The sequence below is a fragment of the Phacochoerus africanus genome, chromosome X, assembly GCF_016906955.1.
Source record: "Phacochoerus africanus isolate WHEZ1 chromosome X, ROS_Pafr_v1, whole genome shotgun sequence".
Lineage (NCBI taxonomy): Eukaryota > Metazoa > Chordata > Mammalia > Artiodactyla > Suidae > Phacochoerus > Phacochoerus africanus.
Window position 1 is genome coordinate 7,267,747 of NC_062560.1, and position 21,178 is coordinate 7,288,924.

The following is a 21,178-nucleotide window of genomic DNA, read 5'->3' on the forward strand; positions in this document are numbered from 1 at the left end:
CCATTTTTAAAAATCCACATTACAAACTGGATGAGAGACGGATAACATTTTTATAGTTTCACCATTTCTAGTTTGTCACACGACACACCCCTTTCGCCTTTTGAGAGAGACAAAGTCCTGGATGATTCCTGTATGCATGTCCACTTGAAATATATATACGAAGAAGTCTGACGGTCGGACCCTCATTTTTGGCCACCACTGTGACCAACTATAGATGCCACTCACCACACATGATCTACAGATGATTTCATTTCAAGACACCTGCCCAGGAAACTAATTCTAAGTATAATGCCAACTGCATCAAAGGGGCAAAGAAGATGTATGTAACGCGACATAAAGGAAGAAGACTGGGGAACAAATATCCATGTTTTGACGCTCAGGACCATTTGTGTTTTTAGAATGATGGAAACATGAATCCTTTTTAAAAATCTGTTGCTTTTCTGTAAGAGATATAAGTTCTGGAGGTTTGGTGGGTTGCTTAATTTTTTTTTCATGATAATGACTTTTTTTTTAATCTTTTATTTGTGTATATATTTTTTCTACTGTACAGCATGGTGACTCAGTTACACACACATGTATACATTCTTTTTTCTCATGTTACATGTTCTATCATAATAGACAGAATTTCCAGTGCTATACACTGTAGTTGCTCTTCTAGGCTAATGGCTCATGCAAAGCATGTTAGGTGGTATTTCTGACCAAGTAGTTCTCAAACAATCGACATTAGGAACCCTTTGGGAACACCCAGGACTTAAACTGAGATCTGCTGATGCGGTGAGTCTGGGTAAATATATTTCCGTTAAATATACGTTATAGATTTTATTTTAAATGTTGATATAACTATAGATATTTATGTTTTACGTAAAATATGTATTTTTACGTAAAACATAAAATTGTACAATAGGTGATTTCCGGGTAGAAGTTGAAAAGTCCCGCCCCTGGTGGCAGAAGCAGGAAGTGGAAACATCACTGGTTCCGTGCCAGGAGGAAAGCACTGGCTCCTGTGCTTGCGATACAGGAAGCACAGGCTTTCTGGCTGTGTTGGTTTGGCAGATCCACCCAGGCAGCCACAGTCTGCTCATCCACACCGATGCCCAGCTCAGAACCTGCTTCTGCCTTTAGTCGGGTTCTCCTCTTGACTCCCTCCTCACTGGATGGTCCTGTGGCCCCTTCTGCCTTTTCCACCTCTCCTCAAGATCCTTCCCATCCTGGCCTCTCTGCACGGGACAGCACCCAGCCACTGAACGAACTTGAGGGGGCCCCGTGTCATCCACACCCCCTGTCTAGGGTCTCAGCCAGTCACAGCTTTAAAAAAGGCTTTGTGCTGCTGACTCTCAGTGGTATGTCTTCAATCCAGACTTGGCCTCTGACCTTGGAGTCAAGTCCTGAAGGTCGTCCCATCAGAACCACTGGGAGGTCTCAGATGCACTTGAAAATGAACGTGTCCAAAACCCAAGTTCCAATCCTTCCCAGCCCCCGCTCCCCACCGCAGAAGCCCCATCTCAGGAAACGCTGACTCCTCCTTCCAGCTGTTCTTGCCCCAAACTTTGGGACCCTATACTTCTTCTGTTCTCAGTCTTTGAGCAAATCCTATTGATCAGTACTTTCAAAATCTATCTGGCATTTCACTGCTTTCCCCAAATAACACCCTGAGCCAAGCTACCATCCTCTCTCCCTGAGCACGGCAGAGCCTTCTAGCCTTTCTTAGTACAACAGCAGTGACTTTAGGACCCAAGCCAGAAGTTCTCCACCCTCCACCGAGCCCCATCCACCTGGAGTCAAAGTGCTAGCAGCCTCCCCAAGTCCTGCCCCCGTCGCGATACATAACCCTCAAGCCTTCTTTCCTGTTCCCACCTGATCCTCTGCCCTAGCCACACTGGTTCCCCTGTTATGTCTTAGACACGAAAACCAGGAGCTCCTGAGACTTTCCCACAGACTTTGCCCAAACACCTCCCCACAGAGTCAATTGCAAGAGCTTCACCTACTGAAGGTCGACCAGATGTCTCCCTATTCAGACCAGCTTCATGCATTTTCTTCTACCTGCTGTCAAAATCTCACCGTGATTTTCTCCTCTTCTGCTATTTTCCAAGGCTCTGATAACCGACTGACTTACTCTTTCCTTAGTTTGCCATCTTCCTCCACTCACGACCATGAAACCTTCGTCCAGAGAGGAGTTTTTATGTGTTTTGCTCACTCCTGTCTCTCCAGCGTTGGGGCCAGTACCCTGCATGTGGCAAGTGCCCAGTAAACATTTACTGAAGGAAGAGCAGAGTGTGCCTAAATGTTGACTCTACTCTGTAAAGGGACATTTCCGCTGCAGGTTAAAACCCTGTCAGTGGGAATGGATAAACCATAGAAGATCAGGAAGGGAAGCAAAATCAAAGCAGGCCATGCCTTGTTTGAAATAAGAGACTCAGAGACTGCCCCTTCCTCTGAGGTGGGATTCAATCCTTCACCTACAAAGGCTGCTGCAGACCTTTCTGAGACAGAAGCTGCTTAGCAAGTGCATCATCACTTCAAAGCAAGAGAAACGTTTAAAATGTGTAAAGATAATCACAGCCATTCACAGGTTCAATGATGCTGAAAGGATGTATGTGAATTTTTCAGATATTCTAGGTTCACAGGAAAAGCTCAAAGTCACCTCCTTTTCCAAAGAAATTCCAAGTTAAGAAAGTCAACTCGAATTGGCTTTTCGTCATTTCCTTAATCTACCTCATTCACGACATCTTTTCCTGCGGTCCTGGAACAATTTCTCATACCTCAGGTGCGATTATAAAAATTCAGGATAACCTCACCTAGTTTGTGAAACATTATGAAGCAGGAAACAACATAGTTTCCGAAAATGGCATTAGGAAATAACACTTTCAAATACATGAATTTAAAAATTTGCTTCACATTTTCTCAAAAATAAGGCTCATCTGAATATTCACAGGACCAAGGTGGTACCCTCTAATTACCAAGATGAGAGACCCCCACTCTCTTTTCTCCCCCAAATAATCACTTTTAAATTGGGAGGCCAAGAGTTTTCCTGCTGTGGCTCAGCAGGGTTAAGAAGCTGAGTAGAGGCGTTCCTTTCATGGCTCAGCGGTTAATGAACCCGACTAGGAACCATGAGGATGAGGTTCAATCCCTGGCCTTGCTCAGGTGGGTTAAGGATCTGGCGTTGCTGTGAGCTGAGCTGGGGTATATGTTGCAGGCGCAGCTCGGATCCTGTGTTGCTGTGGCTGTGGTGTAGGCTGGCGGCTGTAACTCTGATTTGACCCCAGCCTGGGAACATCCATATGCTGCAGGTACTGCCCTAAAAAAGCAAAAGAAAAAAAAGAAGCCAACTAGTATTCATAAGGACACGGGTCATGGGTTCAATCCTGGCCTCACTCGGAGGGCGGGGCGCGGCGGCTAAGGATTCGGTGTCCCCATGAACTGTGCTGTAAGTGGCAGAGGCGGCTCAGATCCCGCATTGCGGTGGCCGTGGTGCAGGCCAGCAGGTGCAGCTCCGACTCGACCCCTAGCCTGGGACCTTCCATGTGCTGCAGGTGTGGCCTTAAAACAAAAGAAAACAGCTAAATAAATAAATAAATAACGAAGCCCAGAATGAATAGCAGAGATCTGTTTATCACCCAAATTATCTTCCGCAATCCAGTGATTCATTTATGTACCTAGTCGCAGGAAGATGTCGGATGAGAGACTCCATCTCACTTGTTAATCTGAAAGATTTCACTGGGTCCTAACAAATGCCCATATTGCAGCCATTCACTGCCTTGTGCAATGGTTCCCTACCTTATGAAATCAAGTATATGCACTTTATCGAAATATTGACAAAATCTTTTCTCTCAGTTTACACATTCGCTTGTATTAAAATTTTGAAATGTCATTGGAAATTTGCATGTGGGAAAAAATTCCATGTATAGAAAGATGGCACATTATGCTAAAGCCCTAAGGGATTCTATGATTTATCTATTTGACCTCTTTTTAACTGGTAAGGATGGGGCTGGAGGGGGGGTTGCTTTTTTCTTTTTTCTTTTTGTCTTTTTAGGGCTGCACCTGCACCATATGGAGGTTCCCAGGCTAGGGGTCGAATTGGAGCGACAGCTGCTGGCCTGCACCACAGCCACAGCAACGCAGGGTCCTAAGCCCACCGAGCGAGGCCAGGGGTCAAACCTGCATCCTCGTAGATACTAGTCGGGTTTGTTACCTCCGCACAGTGACGGGAGCTCCTTAGCTGGTGAGGATGTTAAGGGTTGGGCAGGTAAAGTGACCTGCCTGAGGTCCTTCACATAACTGGCAGCAGAGGCAGGCGTGAGAATGACAACGAGGGCAGCAAGGGGGGTCTGAGGCTCTCACAGGGCACATCTGCCACATCTCTACACCTGTGCCGTGCCATCATCATCAGAACGATGGGCCCCTGTCCCTACGAAAAGTCAGCATGTCCATGTTGCTGGGAGATGTGCCCATCCTGGTCCAGTGCGGGGAGTGACAGCCTCGTGCTGAACAGGGACAGACAGGGAATACCAAGGCTTTGCAGACCAGCGTCTCCACTCTGCCACTGTAGCTCAAAAGCAGCTGCGGACAACATAGAAACCAAAGAGCATGGCCCCGTGCCAATGAGATGTTATCTCCAGCAACAGGTAGCAGGTCCAATATGGACCACAGGCCACGGACTGCTAACCCTGACCTAGAGTCCTTGCAAAGCAATGCACCATTTACTTTCTTGAAATGAGACAGAAGCACAGCTTATTTCTGAAGTAATAAGCACATGGTTGTACTTTTTTTAATAATGATTTTCATTTTTTTCCATTATAGTTGGTTTGCCATGTCCTGTCCATTTCTACCGTAAAGCACAGTGACCCAGTCACACAAACACGTATACATTCTTTTTCTCACGTTATCCTCCATCATGTGCCATCATAAGTGGCTAGATATAGTTCCCTGAGCTACACAGCAGGATCTCATTGCTTATCCATTCCAAAGGCAATAGTTTGCATCTATGAACCCCAGACTCCCAGTCTATCCCCCTATCTCCCCCTCCCCCTAGGCAACCGCAAGTCTATTCTCCAAGTCCATGCGTTTCTTTTCTGTGGAAAGGTTCATTTGTGTCGTATATGAGAGTCCGGAAATAAGTGATATCATATGGTATTTGTCTTTCTCTTTCTGACTTCCTGTACTTTGGTTTTCAAACGTTGGCATTTTGTTCCCATTTTGCAGATGAGGAAACTGAGGAGCAGAAAGTTTAACTCACTAGTTTAAGAGTGTCGAGCGAGAGGGTCAGAGTCATATCGCAGGACCAGAGCCTCCCTCCCTCCCCACTCCCCCGAGCATTTCTCTCACATCTCACGTCTCTTTCCCCTTCGGCCACGCCCTCTTCACAGCCTTCCCAATTACCTGCAGAAACGCATCTCAGAAAGCACAAAGCAAGCAGTGCTTCAAAGGTAAATGAAATAGCAAGGCCATATTAGCTCCCTTTACACAGTTTCCGGGGCAAGATATAGTCAATACATAGCATGAACATCCAACTGCAGCTTTGGAGAAAAATAGTTCCTTTTGTTAATGATCATTAACATGGGGTGCTTTTAGGAAAAAAAAAAAGATGGAACATTTGGGTTTCAGGAAGGTACATTTATAGTTTCCTCTCTTAACCTTTGGTGGTTGATGCTGCAACTGACAACGTAACAGGTGTAATGGAACAACTTTGTGCCTAGGATGGTCAAAGAGCCAATACAGTCGCTTCACACCCCTGGAGGAATGCACATCCGTTGTCACACGGACCTGAGACCTCACGGGCAAGGAGCCTTCCACCTGTCCTGGGAGAAAGCTCATCACTTACTGGGAGGCAGGTTCCTCCTGGTTTCCAGACGGCACTGCTGGTTAACTACACAGACCCAGCCCCACGTGTGAGGGGGTCAGTGGAGTGGCGGATGAATGGAGACAAAGTGAGACCTTTAGATGCTCAGACAGAGCGAAGTAAGTCAGAGAAAGGTAAATTTCACATGATATCACTCATACGTGAAATCTAAAGCAATGACACAAATAATCTATCTCTAAAACAGAAGCAGACTCACAGAAAATAAGCTAGTTACCAGAGGATAAAGAGAAAGGGGAAGGGATAAATTAGGAGTTTGTACACATGACTAGATATACATACTACTATATATAAAATAGATACCCAACAAGAACCTACTACAGAGCACCAAGAACTGTATTCAGGATCGTGTAAACACCTTTCATGGAAAAGAACCTGAAAAAAAGTATATATATATATATATGAATCACTGTGCTGTGCACCCAAAACTAACACAATATCGTAAACCAACTATACTGCAACGGAAAAAAGAGACTGTGATACATAGTAATTACGAATGAATATGTATCTGTATATACATGGAGACACACAGAGAGGAGCAAGGCATGCTTTAAGAGCATGACTGTTAATTTTATTCCTTATCTGATTTCCTCCAATGTCATCCACAGAACAAACTTCCCACTGAAATGCATCAGGGGATGACCTCTTAGGTGTGGTGCGGTGACCAAGAGCAGTTATATTTTGGAGTTCCCATCGTGGCTCATTGGAAACGAAGCTGACTAGCATCCATGAGGTTGCAGGTTCAATCCCTGGCCTCACTCCGTGGGTTAAGGATCCGGCATTGCCGTGAGCTGTGGCATATGGAGCAGACTCGGCTCATCAGATCTGACGTGGCGGTGGGTGGGGTGGAGGCTGGGAGCTACAGCTCTGATTCAACCCCTAACGTGGGAACCTCCGTATGCCACGAGTGCGGCCCTAAAAAGAAAAAAAAAAAAAGCAGTTATATTTTTGTGTTTATTTTTTGTCTTTAAAATAAATTTATTTTCATTGAATTATAGTTGGTTTACAATATTATGTTGGTTTCAGATGTACAGCAGTGATTCAGTTTTTTATAGATTATACTCCACTTTGTTATTACAAAATTATAGCTGTATTTCCCTATGCTGTACAAAATACCCTTCTTGTTTATTTTTTTTTAAGTTTTGTATTATAATTGATGAACAGTGTTCTGTCAATTTCTGCTGTACAGCAAGGTGACCCAGGTGTACATATACATATATGTACATTCTTTTTTTCACATTATCCTCCATCATGCTCCATCACAAGTGACTAAATACAGTTCCCTGTGCTATACAGCAGGATCTCATTGCTTATCCACTCCAAATGCAATAGTTTGCATCTGTGAACCCCAAAATCCCCATCCATCCCACTCCCTCCCCTCCCTGCCCAGAACACAAGTCTGCTCTCCATGTCCATGAGTTTGTTTCTTTTCTGTAGACAGGTAGGGCAGTTATATTTCTAAAGTGATGATAGAACTAGTAACGATTCTGCAGCTAATTAGTATGTTAGTTCTGATATTTCAACTTTTTTTTTCCCCCAGACACAGCAGTTAGAATAATTTTGCTTCCCCCATTAAAAAAAAAAAAAAAATCCCCCTGCAGTATCCAGACACACAACGAGTTAGGAAAGCTGCAGAAGCTGCACGGCAGGCACATTTCCAGCTATTAAATAGTTTTAGGACATATGCTCAGCACAGTCCTGCCCCTGCAAACGGCACACACACAGCAGCTGTGCCCCAGCACACAAAGTCATGGGTCCCCATGGAACACCAGCGAGCTTTATGACTCTGCCGGTGTCTGTTCTCATGTTACCAACACCCTGTAATGCACGGGTGGACTAACATCCCATGCACTATTTGCTCACTGTGCAAACAATGAGGTCTGCTTTTTTTTTTCTCTTTTGTAATGCTTTCCATACACATGGGGGAAAATAATGGATGGAAACCTCTGAATTTGGAAGGAAGTGATTATAATAACTGCATTATGTACGTCAGAGGATGTATTAGGTTAATGACAATGCAAGATGGGCTTTAAATTTTTCTTGTAAGACCCCTTAAAAGCACATGAATTCACTGTGAAACTGTTATCAACTAATTTCAAACAGCCACACTCATGTTTGTGTGATTCCAGCAAAACATGCAAAAAAAAAAAAAAAAGGATTCTGCTTCACACAATGCAGAAAATTGTTATCTTCACTCTTTTAACTGCTATTATGGTCACAGAGATGTTTCCATGGCACTGTATTACGCAAATTCAAGAAACCTGTAGATAACAACTTGCAACATGTAGCCGTCCTAGTAATACATATTTCCAACACTGAACATGCAATAGATGCCATTTTTTGCCCTGTTCAAAAATATCAGCGTGACAAAAAAAGGTCAAACACCAGTTTATACTAAAGTATGTTTTCTGTTGGCAGGACTGTTGCTCCAAATGGCTCACAGGAGAGTTTAGGCTGTTAGTTAGCAACCAACAGCTTCTTAGTCAAAGAAGTAGATGATCATATGTAATGGATCTGATGGTGGGAGGGTAGTGGCAAGTGGGGAGCGAAGAAAGTGAGCCTCGAAAGGCCTGTCTCCACTTAATTATTACATTCTGCCACAGAGGAGGATGGCCGGGAACACTCAGGAGCACAGGGCTCCTGTCAGATCTCACTGAATTCTGTCCATGAAAATATTAATATCTTTACTTTAAACCATAATTCAAAACACATTAGAACTATAATTCAAAAAGATGCATGCACCTATATGTTCACTGAAGTGCTATTGACAAAAACCAAGACATAGAAACATGTCCATCGACAGATAAATGGATTAGGGAGATGTGGTGCATATACACAAGGGAATATTACTCGGCCATAAAAAAGAATGAAATAATTCCACTTAGAACAACATGGATATAAATAGAGATTCTCATACTAAGTAAAGAGTGTTTGAAAAAGAAAGACATATACCATGGTATCATTTACATGTGGAATTTAAAATATGACACAAATGAACCTAGCTACAAAACAGAAACAGACTCACAGACATGGAGAACAGACTTGTGGTTGCTAAGGGAGTGGGAGAGGGAGTGGGATGGACGAGGGGTCTGGAGTTCATAGATGCAAAGTATGACATTTAGAATGGATGAGCAATGAGGTCCTGCTGTCCAGCACAGGGAACTCTATCCAGTCTCTTGGGAGAGACCATGATGGAAGACAATATAAGAAAAAGAGTATATATACACATATATTTATATATGAGTGGGTCATTTGCTGTGCAGCATAAACTGGCACTACATTGTAAATCAACTTCGTGTTACTAAAAAATGTAAATAAATAAATAAGGAATTCTAATTAAAAACAAAAATACCTTAGCTGCTTTCTAACAGGAAAAAGGATATTGAGCAAATATCCTGTGTTCTAACAGGAGATTGAGAAAAGCGAGGTAAACAGCAGACACTCTGGGCGCCCCCCATCTCTCCCTGGTCTTTTACTATTTCCCGAGCACATGCCTCAGCTTCTAAAGGCTGGCCTCCTTGCACAAGCCTCCGTCTGGACCTAGAGCAGGCTCGGCCCACATGCAGGACACACACCGGAAACAGCCTGCACTCAATGAGCCCATTCTGCAAGGAGCAAAGGATGCTGACAGCGGTAACCAGTGTGCGAACACGCCTGTGTCCTGCCTACTCTTCCGGGTCATGCTCCCCCTCTCACCCCACCCCTTTTCCGGGATCACTTCCCATGTAAGCCGTGTCCACTTGAAGCCTTAACTTGTATCTCTATCCACAGGAGGACAATCCCTGACAGGTCACCTCCAAGCGTCAAGAGCCCCAGAGGCAAACACCCCTGCGAACACAGCTGGGTCTACACCATGTCCCCGAGGCTTCCTATGGTTTACCCCACCTGGAATGAGACAGAAACGTTTCCAGAGACCCTAGCATCTGGCAGGCTTGGCGGCCAGAAAAGCGTTTCATCCCGGGAATATCCTAGGAAAGTAATCTATCATGTGGAACGATAACTATGTCCATAAACAGACACACTGCAGAAAAGGACATTATGCATTAGTCCACAACATTATTCAGAATTTTAATGTTTAAAGTCGAAGCCAATGTTCCTTCTCAAGTATCAGGGAGAAAGGCAGTATAGAAAGTTTAAAAGCATAAGTACAGAAATGACCCCAACCTCTATATTGGCCTTGCAACCACCAGCAAAAAATGACTGATTTCGCCCATTCTATAATTATGCATTTCTTCTAGGGGAGGTAGGAGATAGCAATAACAATATCCAAAAATGGTATTCACCTGGAAAAGGAAAAGCATGAAACCCATCTGTGAACAACTCAGAATTTTCTATAAAAATATGTATTCTAAGGGGTTAGGATTAAGTTACAGGGAAATACATGAGTTCAAGGGAAATGAACTGAATAGCCAATCCATTCTGGTGAAACACAGACTAAATTTATATCTAAACATAAACACAAAGAGAAGGACGAGAATTTTGGATTTTCCATGATAACCAGGATTAAAGCCCATGAGTACTGGGCAGCAAGCCGAAACTAAATGACCCCTATTTCATCAACAATTATTCTTGTTCTATTTCATTTTACTTTGATTTTCAGAGGTGCTCATGGAAGATGAAAAAGATCCCTTGCCCTTTCCTTTGACGTAGGCTTAAATCTTCAAGGCTGGTCCTCTACGCAGCTCAAATACACTAGATAACTGCCTACCCTTTGCACAGACGATTATTTTGGAAGCAGTATTTGTTTCTTAAAGTAATGTGCAACCATTGGAAGACCTACAACTGGTACAGTGTCGGTTCTGGAGCACTGCAGGCATAAAGTGGGCTTTGACTAAATGAACATGCACCATTTTTGGAAGTACTGCGGTGAAGCATGAAAATGTACCGTTACTTCCTTTTACAAATATGGCCCGTATCCATCCATCCATCCATCCACCCACCCATCCATCCATCCATCCACCCACCCATCCATCCATCCATCGCACCATGAGAAGCATTCCAGACTTCACCTCTGCAAAGCAGAGAATCAGTGTGGTTATCGGAGATCCTATTGTGGTACTGCTGAAGATGCATCACAGGGCAGGGGAGAAGAAGAGAGCTGCCTGCTGGCTGAAGACATTATAGGATGGCATCCTCACCCATCCCCCACTCCACTGCATGTACAAATACACAAAAATGCTTGGTGGGGAAAAATTAACCATCTTAATGAGATATGATTTACATACCATCCAATTCACTCATCGAAAGTGTGCCAGCAATGGTTTTTGGTCTTTACTGAGTGGTGCGACCACTGTCTGTTTTAGAAGGAGTCTGTTACCCAACGAGATCTTGCATGCCCTCCTGGGAAAATGTTAAGGTAGAAACAAAGTTATTTTGGCATCTTCAGCATCTCCTTCTGTTATCCGTGTCTTCTGACTACAACCCTTCCGGAACGTCCAGGGTCCTTCATCCGGGGACATCCTCCCCTTAGCAACGCCATGTGCAAGGAAGGCCCTTGGCGTAGGACTCATGCTGACGTGGGAAGGGTGCTCCTCTCTGGCAGCACGCACATCCCCAGAGAAGGAAGGTTTCCCCTCACCCATCCCTCCTCTCAATTACTTCCACCACAGTAATTGGCAACACCATTCTTCCTGCAGTTCCTGACAGAACCCTGCAGTCATCTCCCACGGCCACCGGCAAATTCCCCAAGCCTAGAGATTTCGTCTTTCCACGTGTGCCCCCCAGCCCTTTCACTTCTGCCTTTAGCTGAGTTACCACCACCTTCTGGGGTGGTTGTTAATCACTCATTTGTTGCACTTTCTAGATTCCACAGTGTCATACAGTGTTTGTCTTTCTCTGTCTGATGTAGTTTTCTTAGCATCGTGTGCTCCAGTGAGCATCATCTTTGTCAAGGAACATGGCACTGGCCTCTCCCTGCATCCCTGCTTCTGCCTCCCTCACTGTTCATCTGTCCTCAGCACAGATGTCCGAGCAGCGCCAACCCTACTGAAATCTAAGTCACATCACACCAGCATCTCCTGGCCACTCCCCATATAACTCAGGAAAGGCCACCCTCTGTACAAAGATGGTGAAGACTCAGCACCCCTGCCCCAGCCCCCACTTCCCCTCAGTCTGCATCTTCCTCTGCTCCACCCTTGGGGTTCTCTGCTGCTCTGTGAATACTGCAGGATCGCTTCTGCCCCAGGACCCTTGCATCTTCTGCTTCCCGAAACTGGAAAGTTCTTCCTTCAGACTGTGGCGAGGCCAGGACTTCACTGCCTCTATTCAACATCTCCCTCTGGCCAGCCTCCCTAAAAGAGTAAAAGGGAAAAACAGTGCCCCTCCTCATTGCCTGTGTTGATTCTTTATTTTTCTCATGGTCCCTTATCATCACCCACCCTAGTATATGAGAGTACCTTATGTAGTAATCTGGTTTACCATTATCATCACCTACCCTAGTATATGAGAGTACTTATGTATTAATTTCATTTACTGTTATCATCACCTACCCTAGTATATGAGAGTACCTTATGTAGTAATCTGGTTTACTGTTATCATCACCTACCCTAGTATATGAGAGTACCTTATATAGTAAGTTGGTTTACTGTTATCATCATCTACCCTAGTATATGAGAATAGTTATGTATTAATCTCATTTACTGTTATCATCACCTACCCTAGTATATGAGAGTACCTTATGTAGTAATCTGGTTTACTGTTATCATCACCCACCCTAGTATATGAGAGTACCTTATGTAGTAATCTGGTTTACTGTTATCATCACCCACCCTAGTATATGAGAGTACCTTATGTAGTAATCTGGTTTACTGTTATCATCACCCACCCTAGTATATGAGAATACTTATGTATTAATTTCATTTACTGTTATCATCACCCACCCTAGTATATGAGAGTACCTTATGTAGTAATCTGGTTTACTGTTATCATCACCCACCCTAGTATATGAGAGTACCTTATGTAGTAATCTGGTTTACTGTTATCATCACCCACCCTAGTATATGAGAGTACCTTATGTAGTAATCTGGTTTACTGTTATCATCACCCACCCTAGTATATGAGAGTACCTCATGTAGTAATCTGGTTTACTGTTATCATCACCCACCCTAGTATATGAGAGTACCTCATGTAGTAATCTCATTCACCGTTATCTACCCTAGTATATGAGAGTACCTCATGTATTAATCTCCTTTACCGTTTCCTCTCACCCCCAATTAGAAGGAATCTCTATGCATGTGGGTATTTATGTGTTTTCCACAAGAGCAGACATTTTCATCTTTTCTTTCACTTGTTACCCCAGTGCCTAGAGCAGTGCCTGACACACAGCAGGAGTTAAACAAACTTTTTCTCTCTTTTTAGGGATGTGCCTGTGGCGTATGGAAGTTCCCAGGCTGAGGGTCGATTCGGAGCTGGAGCTGCAGGCCTACGCCACAGCCACAGCAACAAAGGATCCAAGCTGCATTTGCAACCTGCACCACAGCTCACGTCAACGCTGGACCCTTAACCCACTCAGCCAAAGTGGGAACTCCCAAACATTTGTTTAATAAAAAAGGGAATAAAACATGAGTGATAAAAGGACACGCAAAAATGCTTTGTTTCTACCTTAAAATTCTCCCAGAAAGGGAGGGAGCATCTTGGAGGATTCTAAAACTGCATGATGGGAGTTCCTGTCGTCATGCAGCAGAAACAAATCTGACTAGTACCCATGAGCATGCAGGCTCGATCCCTGGCCTTGCTGAGTGGGTTAAGGATCTGGCGTTGCCGTGAGCTGTGGTGTAGGTTGCAGATGCGGCTCAGATCTCATGTTGCCGTGGTTCTGGTGTAGGCTGGCAGCTGCACCTCCAATTCAACCCTTAGCCTGGGAACCTCCATGTGCCTTGGGTGCCGCCCTAAAAAGTAAAAAATAAAACTACATGATGGTGGTGGTTGCAGGACTTAGGAAATACTGAAAGTCATCGGCTTCCACAGCCAAGATGAGTGAACCTTGTGGCACGTAAATTGTACTTCAATGAGGCTGTTGAAAACTGCTTTCCCAGGAAGGCACATTTCTGCACTTGGTGAGAACCGACTGAGATGAGGGAAGAGATGGCACCACCTCTTTAATGGCTGTGAATCCACTAGACGGATCCTGGAAGAAATGCCCTCAGCTGCTCCGTGGATCCATTATATTCCCATCATTCTGTGACACATCTTCACTGAAAACAGGAGAACCTACTATGAATGCTGGACAGATATTTTTCGTTTCAGAAGCGCAAGGACCAAAGTCTGGAATCCTGAATGTGGGCCATGACTGTAAAGCAGGAAACAGCACCATTTAATAGAGACTGCAAGGTTTCCTGAAAATGGTGCACTTTCCTCCAACAAAAGCTCTTTTCCATATGAGGGATGCAGCAGTCGTTCTAGATTTGTGCCATGCTCAGCTACGGAGGTAGGGCTGGGACAGCATGCTCTTGCCACCTCCTCAGAATGGAGCCTCTTTGGAGCTGGGAGCCACCAGCCCGGCCCTGGGGACGGTCCTGGGACCTCTGCCCAGATCCCGCCCCGCTCAGAAAGGGATTCTGCCTCCATCTGCAGCGGCTGGGAACTGCGTGCACCTCACAGGTGGGCAGCCACGACTGGAGAGCACCAGACCCCACCCTGCAGGCACAGGAGCAGCTGGGAACGCATTCTGCCCACAACAGGCCTGGACCACATTTGAACCCTAGTGACACTCACGGTGAAGAGCTGTCAAGCCCTGCACTGATCCCCACCTCGGACCCACTGTTAATGATTTCTTCCCAAGGCCCCTCTAAATCCTCAGACCACTTGGAGACCATCTCAAGCAAGCAAGGTCTGCTGTCTGTATCTGTCAAGTCGCTTAACAGCTGGCTCAGGACGTGTGCCTCAGGGCTGGGGCACTGCACTTCCCTTTCTTAAAAGGACTTTTTCAAAGAAAGCGTTACAAATCTACAACATAGGGAGTGCCCATTGTGACTTGGTAGGTTAAGAGTCCGACTAGTGTCCAGGAAGTTGAGGGTTCGACCCCTGGCCTCCCTTGGTGGGTTAAGGAGCTGGTGTGGCCAGGAGCTGCAGTGTAGGTCACAGATGCAGCTCGGATCTGGTTGTTGCTGTGGCTGCGGTATAGGCCAGCAGCTGCAGGTCTGATTCGACCCCTAGCCTGAGAACTTTGGTATGCTATGGGTGTGGTCCTAAAAAAGAGAGAGAGAGAGAGAGAGAGAGAAAAGCAAACTCTACAACATACACTGCAATAGCATCCAAATATTAAATGATTTTGATTGCACGTTTTCCACTTGAGATCTTTGATTATGGCGAGAGAAATCTGGCAATGTTGTCTAAAGAGAAATGGACAGACCAGCTGAAACACACCTCTTCTCCCAAATGAAACAGAAATTGCCATTTATAGCAGCCCATTGAAACCTTCCCATGTGGAAAGACATGCCAGAGAATCTTATATTATTCATTACTATCCCAAGGCATGTTTGAAAGAAACTTACATGAGCTTCCATGTAACAGGAGACCTGCTGATTCATTACGGAAGAACCTGGATAAGCTCTGCCCATGAAACTGGACCTTGATGATTAGCCAAGCAGAGGCATAAATAACTGAGAACGTGCACAGCCCGCTCAGCCCAAGTGGAAGAAATAACCATGGGCCTATTATCAACATCTAGTCAAATTACATCCTTCCACTTATCACAGACTAAACTAACCACAGATCTAACAGAGTCAGAATTCATCACATTCCCACGGAGGTTTTAACATAGCAGTGAAATAGGAACCCGACAACATGACAGCAGTGATAAAGCCGCTCGGGAGGGATTTAAATCCTGGATGTTATGAGATAAAAGGAATTCACTCACTTCATTTAGAGGTGTTTTTTTTTTTTTCTCCCCAATAAACCTATGTAGTCTGATGTAGCAGAACACGAAAGCTTTCCAAAGCTTTATGGAATGGTGCTGGAGGCAGAAGATCTTGAGAGACACAGTGGGAGGTGACGGTGGACAACCATCGCTTCCCAGTGCAGAAAACCCCATCCCATTCTCTCCAGCGGGCTCTTAAAGGCCTCGGAGATAGCGGAAGGATCCCCGGAGATCGCGGTCGGGGAACACATCTGGTCCCAGTTGCCAAGCACGGCCAAGTCGCCTGTTGGCCCACCGCACGTAGGAACGGGCAGACGTGATGGATGTGCCACCACGGAGAGTGAGGGGTGGGCAGCCAGCGACACTGACCTTTGGAAGAGCGGAAGTGTTTGCTGGGGGCGGTGAAGCCTCGGGTCCCGTGCACGTTGACGGCCGCCACGCGGAACTGGTACCACCTGCTGGGTCGTATGTCGGTCAGCTGGACCCGCTCATCCGTGGTCTGAGGGGCAAATCACACAGCACAGACGGCCCTGTTACCCGGACATCCTCACTGCGTCTGTTTCAGAGACCGCTAACTCCTCAGCCAGATGCCACACAGCCTTGCCCCGCTCCCCACCCCTGACTCCTGGAGGAACCCATCCAGCTCTGTTATGAGAGGGACCCAGGAATTCCTAGGGTAGGCTGCGGTGGCTTGATGCCATCCGAAGCTGCTTCATCCCCACAGAGTTAAAGCTCTCTGGAAGTCAAAATCGTATGCCGAATGCTTGGGCTGTTTTTAACTCTGGGGACTAAATACAGCAGTGGAGGGATTTCATCAATAAATTATACGGGAGTTCCCCTCCTGGCTCAGTGGTTAACGAATCCGACTAGGAATCATGAGGTCGCGGGTTCAATCCCTGGTCTTGCTCAGTGGGTTAACGATCCGGCGTTGCCGTGAGCTGTGGTGTAGGTCGCAGATGTGGCTCGGATCCCTCCTTGCTGTGGCTGTGGTGTAGGCTGGCGGCTACAGCTCTGATTAGACCCCTAGCCTGGGAACCTCCATATGCCACGGGCAGCCCAAGAAATGTCAAAAAGACAAAATAAATAATAAATAAATTATACATACGAATGAATAAATATATGAAGTAATCACGACCCTATAGGAAAAATGAAATCCTCTTGAGGGAAAGAAAATGCGTCCCACTTGCTGCCAGATGGAATTTTGGAAGGAGGTACGTAAACCCACACAGACAAGTATTGGGAGTAGCTTGCACCCCAAGACACTTTGGGCTTCTGAATTAATCCTGTCAGATCTGCGAGGATTCGTGTTCCTGAAGGGGGAGATGTGCTAATATATCTTTGCCCAGTAAAAGGTCTGAAGACGGAAACTGGACAGAGGGAGCGGTCCCCAGGTTTCGCTAACTGGAGGTCAGCATGCCAAGGTCTCCAGCAACGTTCCCATCTTCCTGTAGCATCTCCATCAAGCTCAAGGCCACATGCCTGCTTCCAACAATGCCTGAGGGTAGACCTGAAGCCTTCGCCTTGACTCCGGGTCGAGCGCCTGCATTCGCGCTTCACCTGTGCCTCATGCTGAGCTCCACGTGGCCCCCAGTGGGTGGGACTGGGAAGCAGAACTGAAGGAACCCCTCCCAAACCTCCGTTTATAATAATTATTGGAAAGGACTGCCAGAGGCCCTTGAACATTCAAAAGGAGCTAAATGTTTCTGAGATCAAAGGAAGAGCGTGAACTCTTAAGCGTGGCGTTCTACCTCTTTGGCAGAATTTGAGAAACATCTTCACCAACGTGTGTGTTTCTTTTTAGCCTTCAATGTAAGAAAGGAAAGTCAGCATGCTATCCACAGCACTTAGCAAAGGAAGTATTGTGTGTGGTGGCAACTGGTGAAAAGAGTCATGACAACAACAGTCCAAGGCTCTTCCTCGCTCCAAAAATCAAGATATGAAAGAGAAGGTCTTATCATCAGTTATTTTCATAAATCTTTGAATTTATGATTTGGAACTACTGGGAAATTCCATAATTTGGAAAACTTACAAATGATATTGCACCACTGTTTAAGGGAGCGTGCCGTGTAAATCAAGAATAATTTCAGGTGGTATTCTGAACAGCTTTATGCTTTCTTAAAGCAAAAGTTTTAGCTGTGGATCATTGGAAACAAATCTGACTAGTATCCATGAGGACGCAGGTTTTACCCCTGACCCTGCTCAGTGGGTTGAGGATCCAGCATTGCCGTGAGCTGTGGGGTAGGTTGCAGATGTAGTTCACATCCTGCATTGCTATTGCTATAGCACAGGCTGGCAGCTACAGCTCTGATTCAACCCCTAGCCTGGGAACCTCCATAAGCCATGAGTGCAGCCCTAAAAAGACAAAAAAAGTATTTTAACAAAATAGGTATGAGATATAATTTCAAAATTTACCTGACCAATTTTCTTTTCCTAATTTAAGATATTTCTTAGGAGGTCCCGTTGTAGCTCAGTGGGTTACAAACCCAACTAGTATCCATGAGGTTGCCGGTTCAATCCCTGGCCTTGCTCAGTGGGTTAAAGATCCAGCATTGCTGTGAGCTGCGGTATAGGTTGCAGATGGGGCTCAGATCCTGTGTTGCTGTGGTTATGGTGTAGTCCTGCAGCTGCAGTTCCAGTTCAACCCCTAGCCTGGGAACTTCCATATACCACAGGAGTGACCCTAAAAAGCAAAGACAAAAAAAACAAAAACAAACCTTCTCTTAACATCACATTACTCACTGATTTGGGCATTTTTAACGTATTTTAGTGTTTATCCTCTTTGAGATGCTACTGTTGAAAGGGGGGCCAAATTCTTCTTCCCCAAACCTGAATATTGACAAGTATTTCTCATTTACTGAATAAGTCATGGGCATCTTGTCCTTGGAGAAGGATGATCTGATCAACCTACAGACAGAACTTTTCCCAGTGGACCTGCATGTGGAGATGGCATTTTAGTTGTTGAAAAGCATGAAGCATTTTGCTATTGAGAATTTATTCTCTGTCTCCATCCGTGCAGCTCTCTTACAGCTGGCAATCCATTTAATAGCTCTTACAAAGAGAGAACATATTTTGCTTTTCTCATCCACAAGACAGAGAGGGAGATAAACGGGGGAGATAACTGGGCGAAGACCGCCTCTTGGGCGGTGAGTTGACTCAGAAGAAGAAGAAAGTGCCGAGGGGCAAGTGATGAGCTGCTGGCTGCTCCCCCTTAATGTCGTTTGACAGGAATCTTCCTACGAAGCTTCCTGAAGTCCCGTGTGGGACCAACACAGAAGTCACTCGAGAGATCAAATATCACATGAACCGGCCCTATGGGTGTCACATCTCCCTCACTCTAGCCGGTTCAGTTTTGCTCAAGGAAAGGTAGTTTTTGAAGGAAATAAATGGGCATGCTCAAGAGGTGGTTCTCTTCCTTCCACATGCGCTGTGAGAATTGAGCTGAGTTTGTAAGTGGGATCAGGTTATACCTATGGAGCCCCTCCGATCCTCCATGGATCCACAGGAGGCATCCACATTGGACGGAGGGATTTCGGTGGCTGGGCTGTTCTGACTGAGCACAGCATGTTCGTTTTCTCCCTGTCCCTTGGGGGGACATGGCCTCAGGGGAACACAAGCCTCCAAAGCACTAACCTGGGCTATGGTCTGCCAGTGCGTGGCGTCGTCTTCACTAGGGTGGATTCCGTAATTCCATCTCCTCTGTACCACGTAGATCACCGGCTCGATGGAAATATTGAATTTCGAGGACCACTTGACCTCCAGCTGTCCAGACTGCAGCTCTGTGAATCGTAGCTCCTTCCTGGGCTTCAGCGGGACGCCTGAAACAGAACCAGGCCAATTTTAAGACAGGCTGCCCGTGACTCCAACCACAGAGGAGACAATCTGAGGAAGAGACAAATGGCATCTCATGACAACCGAGCCTCCCTCTATTTCATTTCTTACAGGCAGCTTCTCCAGACCAGGGGTGCCCACGTGAAATCCCTGACACTACGTTGTTTCACTATTCTATTTTTTTTAAGAGGGTCTACATTGATTCCTGATGCTGAACAAAGTTTTGTCTCCCCAGTAACCTCAAGAGCAATTTGTTTGTACGCATTCTTCCAAATGAATGGCGTTATTTACCAAACCGCATCACTGGAGCCTCACACGGAATTCATGAGAGGTGACAGGAAGAGTTCAAGTCCCTTCTCTCACTTAACATGGTCTCTCTGCTGATAAACTCTAGGGCCGTGAGAACACGGTTCCCAAGCCTGCTGTCCTTTCCAACGCAGGGAGTTTTCCTTGCAAGGAAAACATTATAAAGCCCAATCCTCTCATGTGGTCAATCTTACAAGAGTGATTTCCAAAGCATGGGTCTTGTGGATTCCACAATTGATTGCTGAGGCGCTCCCCTATAGACGTACCGTATAAAATTGGAAAATGATGAATGTATACTGTTTGGTCTTGGCACGAGTGAGCGCCTGGCTTCAAAAGTCCCTCACAGGTGTCTCATTTGAAAGCAGTTAATCATTTTGATTTCTTTTCCCCCTACAGGGCATTCAAGTTGCCTTGATGACTGAGAGGTTCAAGAACCACCGTTCAAAATAGTAGCCATTACGGAAAGGGGATTTCAAAAGAAACACGGACTCCTAAGAGGTTATATCTAAAACTAACCAAATCAGGTAGAAGAGAAGGCAACGTGAGGGTCAAGCAGCATCAAAACCAAGAACCCCAGGTGCCATTACAATTATTCTCCACTGAGAAGGAACATTTGCTTCAAGCACTGACAACTCACTTGAAAACGTTAGTGCAGGATGCTGCTCTTCTTTTTGCATTTGTTAAGTTTAAATAGAGGAAACTGGAAAATGGGCACATACAAAATATAAGTGAGATCTGATGCATGTCTGAGAGGTAGCTGAATTTCATTTGGATCTTAATTCAGGCTAAATCTTGTCTTGGGAAAATTTAAAAGTTATTAAACACGGGGGTGGATAGAGTTGGATAATTTTAAAATGGCACATGTGGCCGGGAAGTTTGAGGTTAGTAGATGCAAACTATGACACTGAGAATGGATAAGCAATGAGCTCCTGCTGTCCAGCACAGGGAGCGCCCTATCCAGTCTCCTGGGATAGACCAGGATGGAGGATGATCTGAGAAAAAGAATGAATATATGTGAACAACTGGGTCATTAGGCTATATAGCAGAAATTGGCCCAACCCTGTAAATCAACTATAATGCAGATTTTTTTCATAAAAATTTAAAAAGTCAAAAAATTGGCATATGTATATCTGCTCAAAAGGTCATTAAGTTTTAAGAATGATTTCCTAGAGAATCGTGTTCACCAGCCCTCCGGCACTCTCTCTATTTTGACTTAAAGATGGGCTCTATCTGGGTGCTGCTGCCCTTTCTCTCACCAGGTCTCATTGGCTCCTTCATGAAGTGGGTGAAGGGTTAAGTATCTACATTTAAAACATTAGGGAATTGAGTCT

General features: G+C 45.3%; 1 protein-coding gene across 1 annotated transcript in view; it reads right to left on the reverse strand.

Moving 5' to 3' along the window:
* ANOS1 (anosmin 1) overlaps window positions 1–21,178 on the reverse strand; it is a 197,290-nt gene that overhangs the window by 34,498 nt on the left and 141,614 nt on the right. The window contains exons 5-6 of the mRNA XM_047764056.1: window positions 19,344–19,528; window positions 16,083–16,212 (exon numbers count right to left, since the gene is read on the reverse strand). Of these exons, the coding sequence (XP_047620012.1) occupies window positions 16,083–16,212; window positions 19,344–19,528 (315 nt within the window). The remainder of the gene's footprint in view (window positions 1–16,082; window positions 16,213–19,343; window positions 19,529–21,178) is intronic.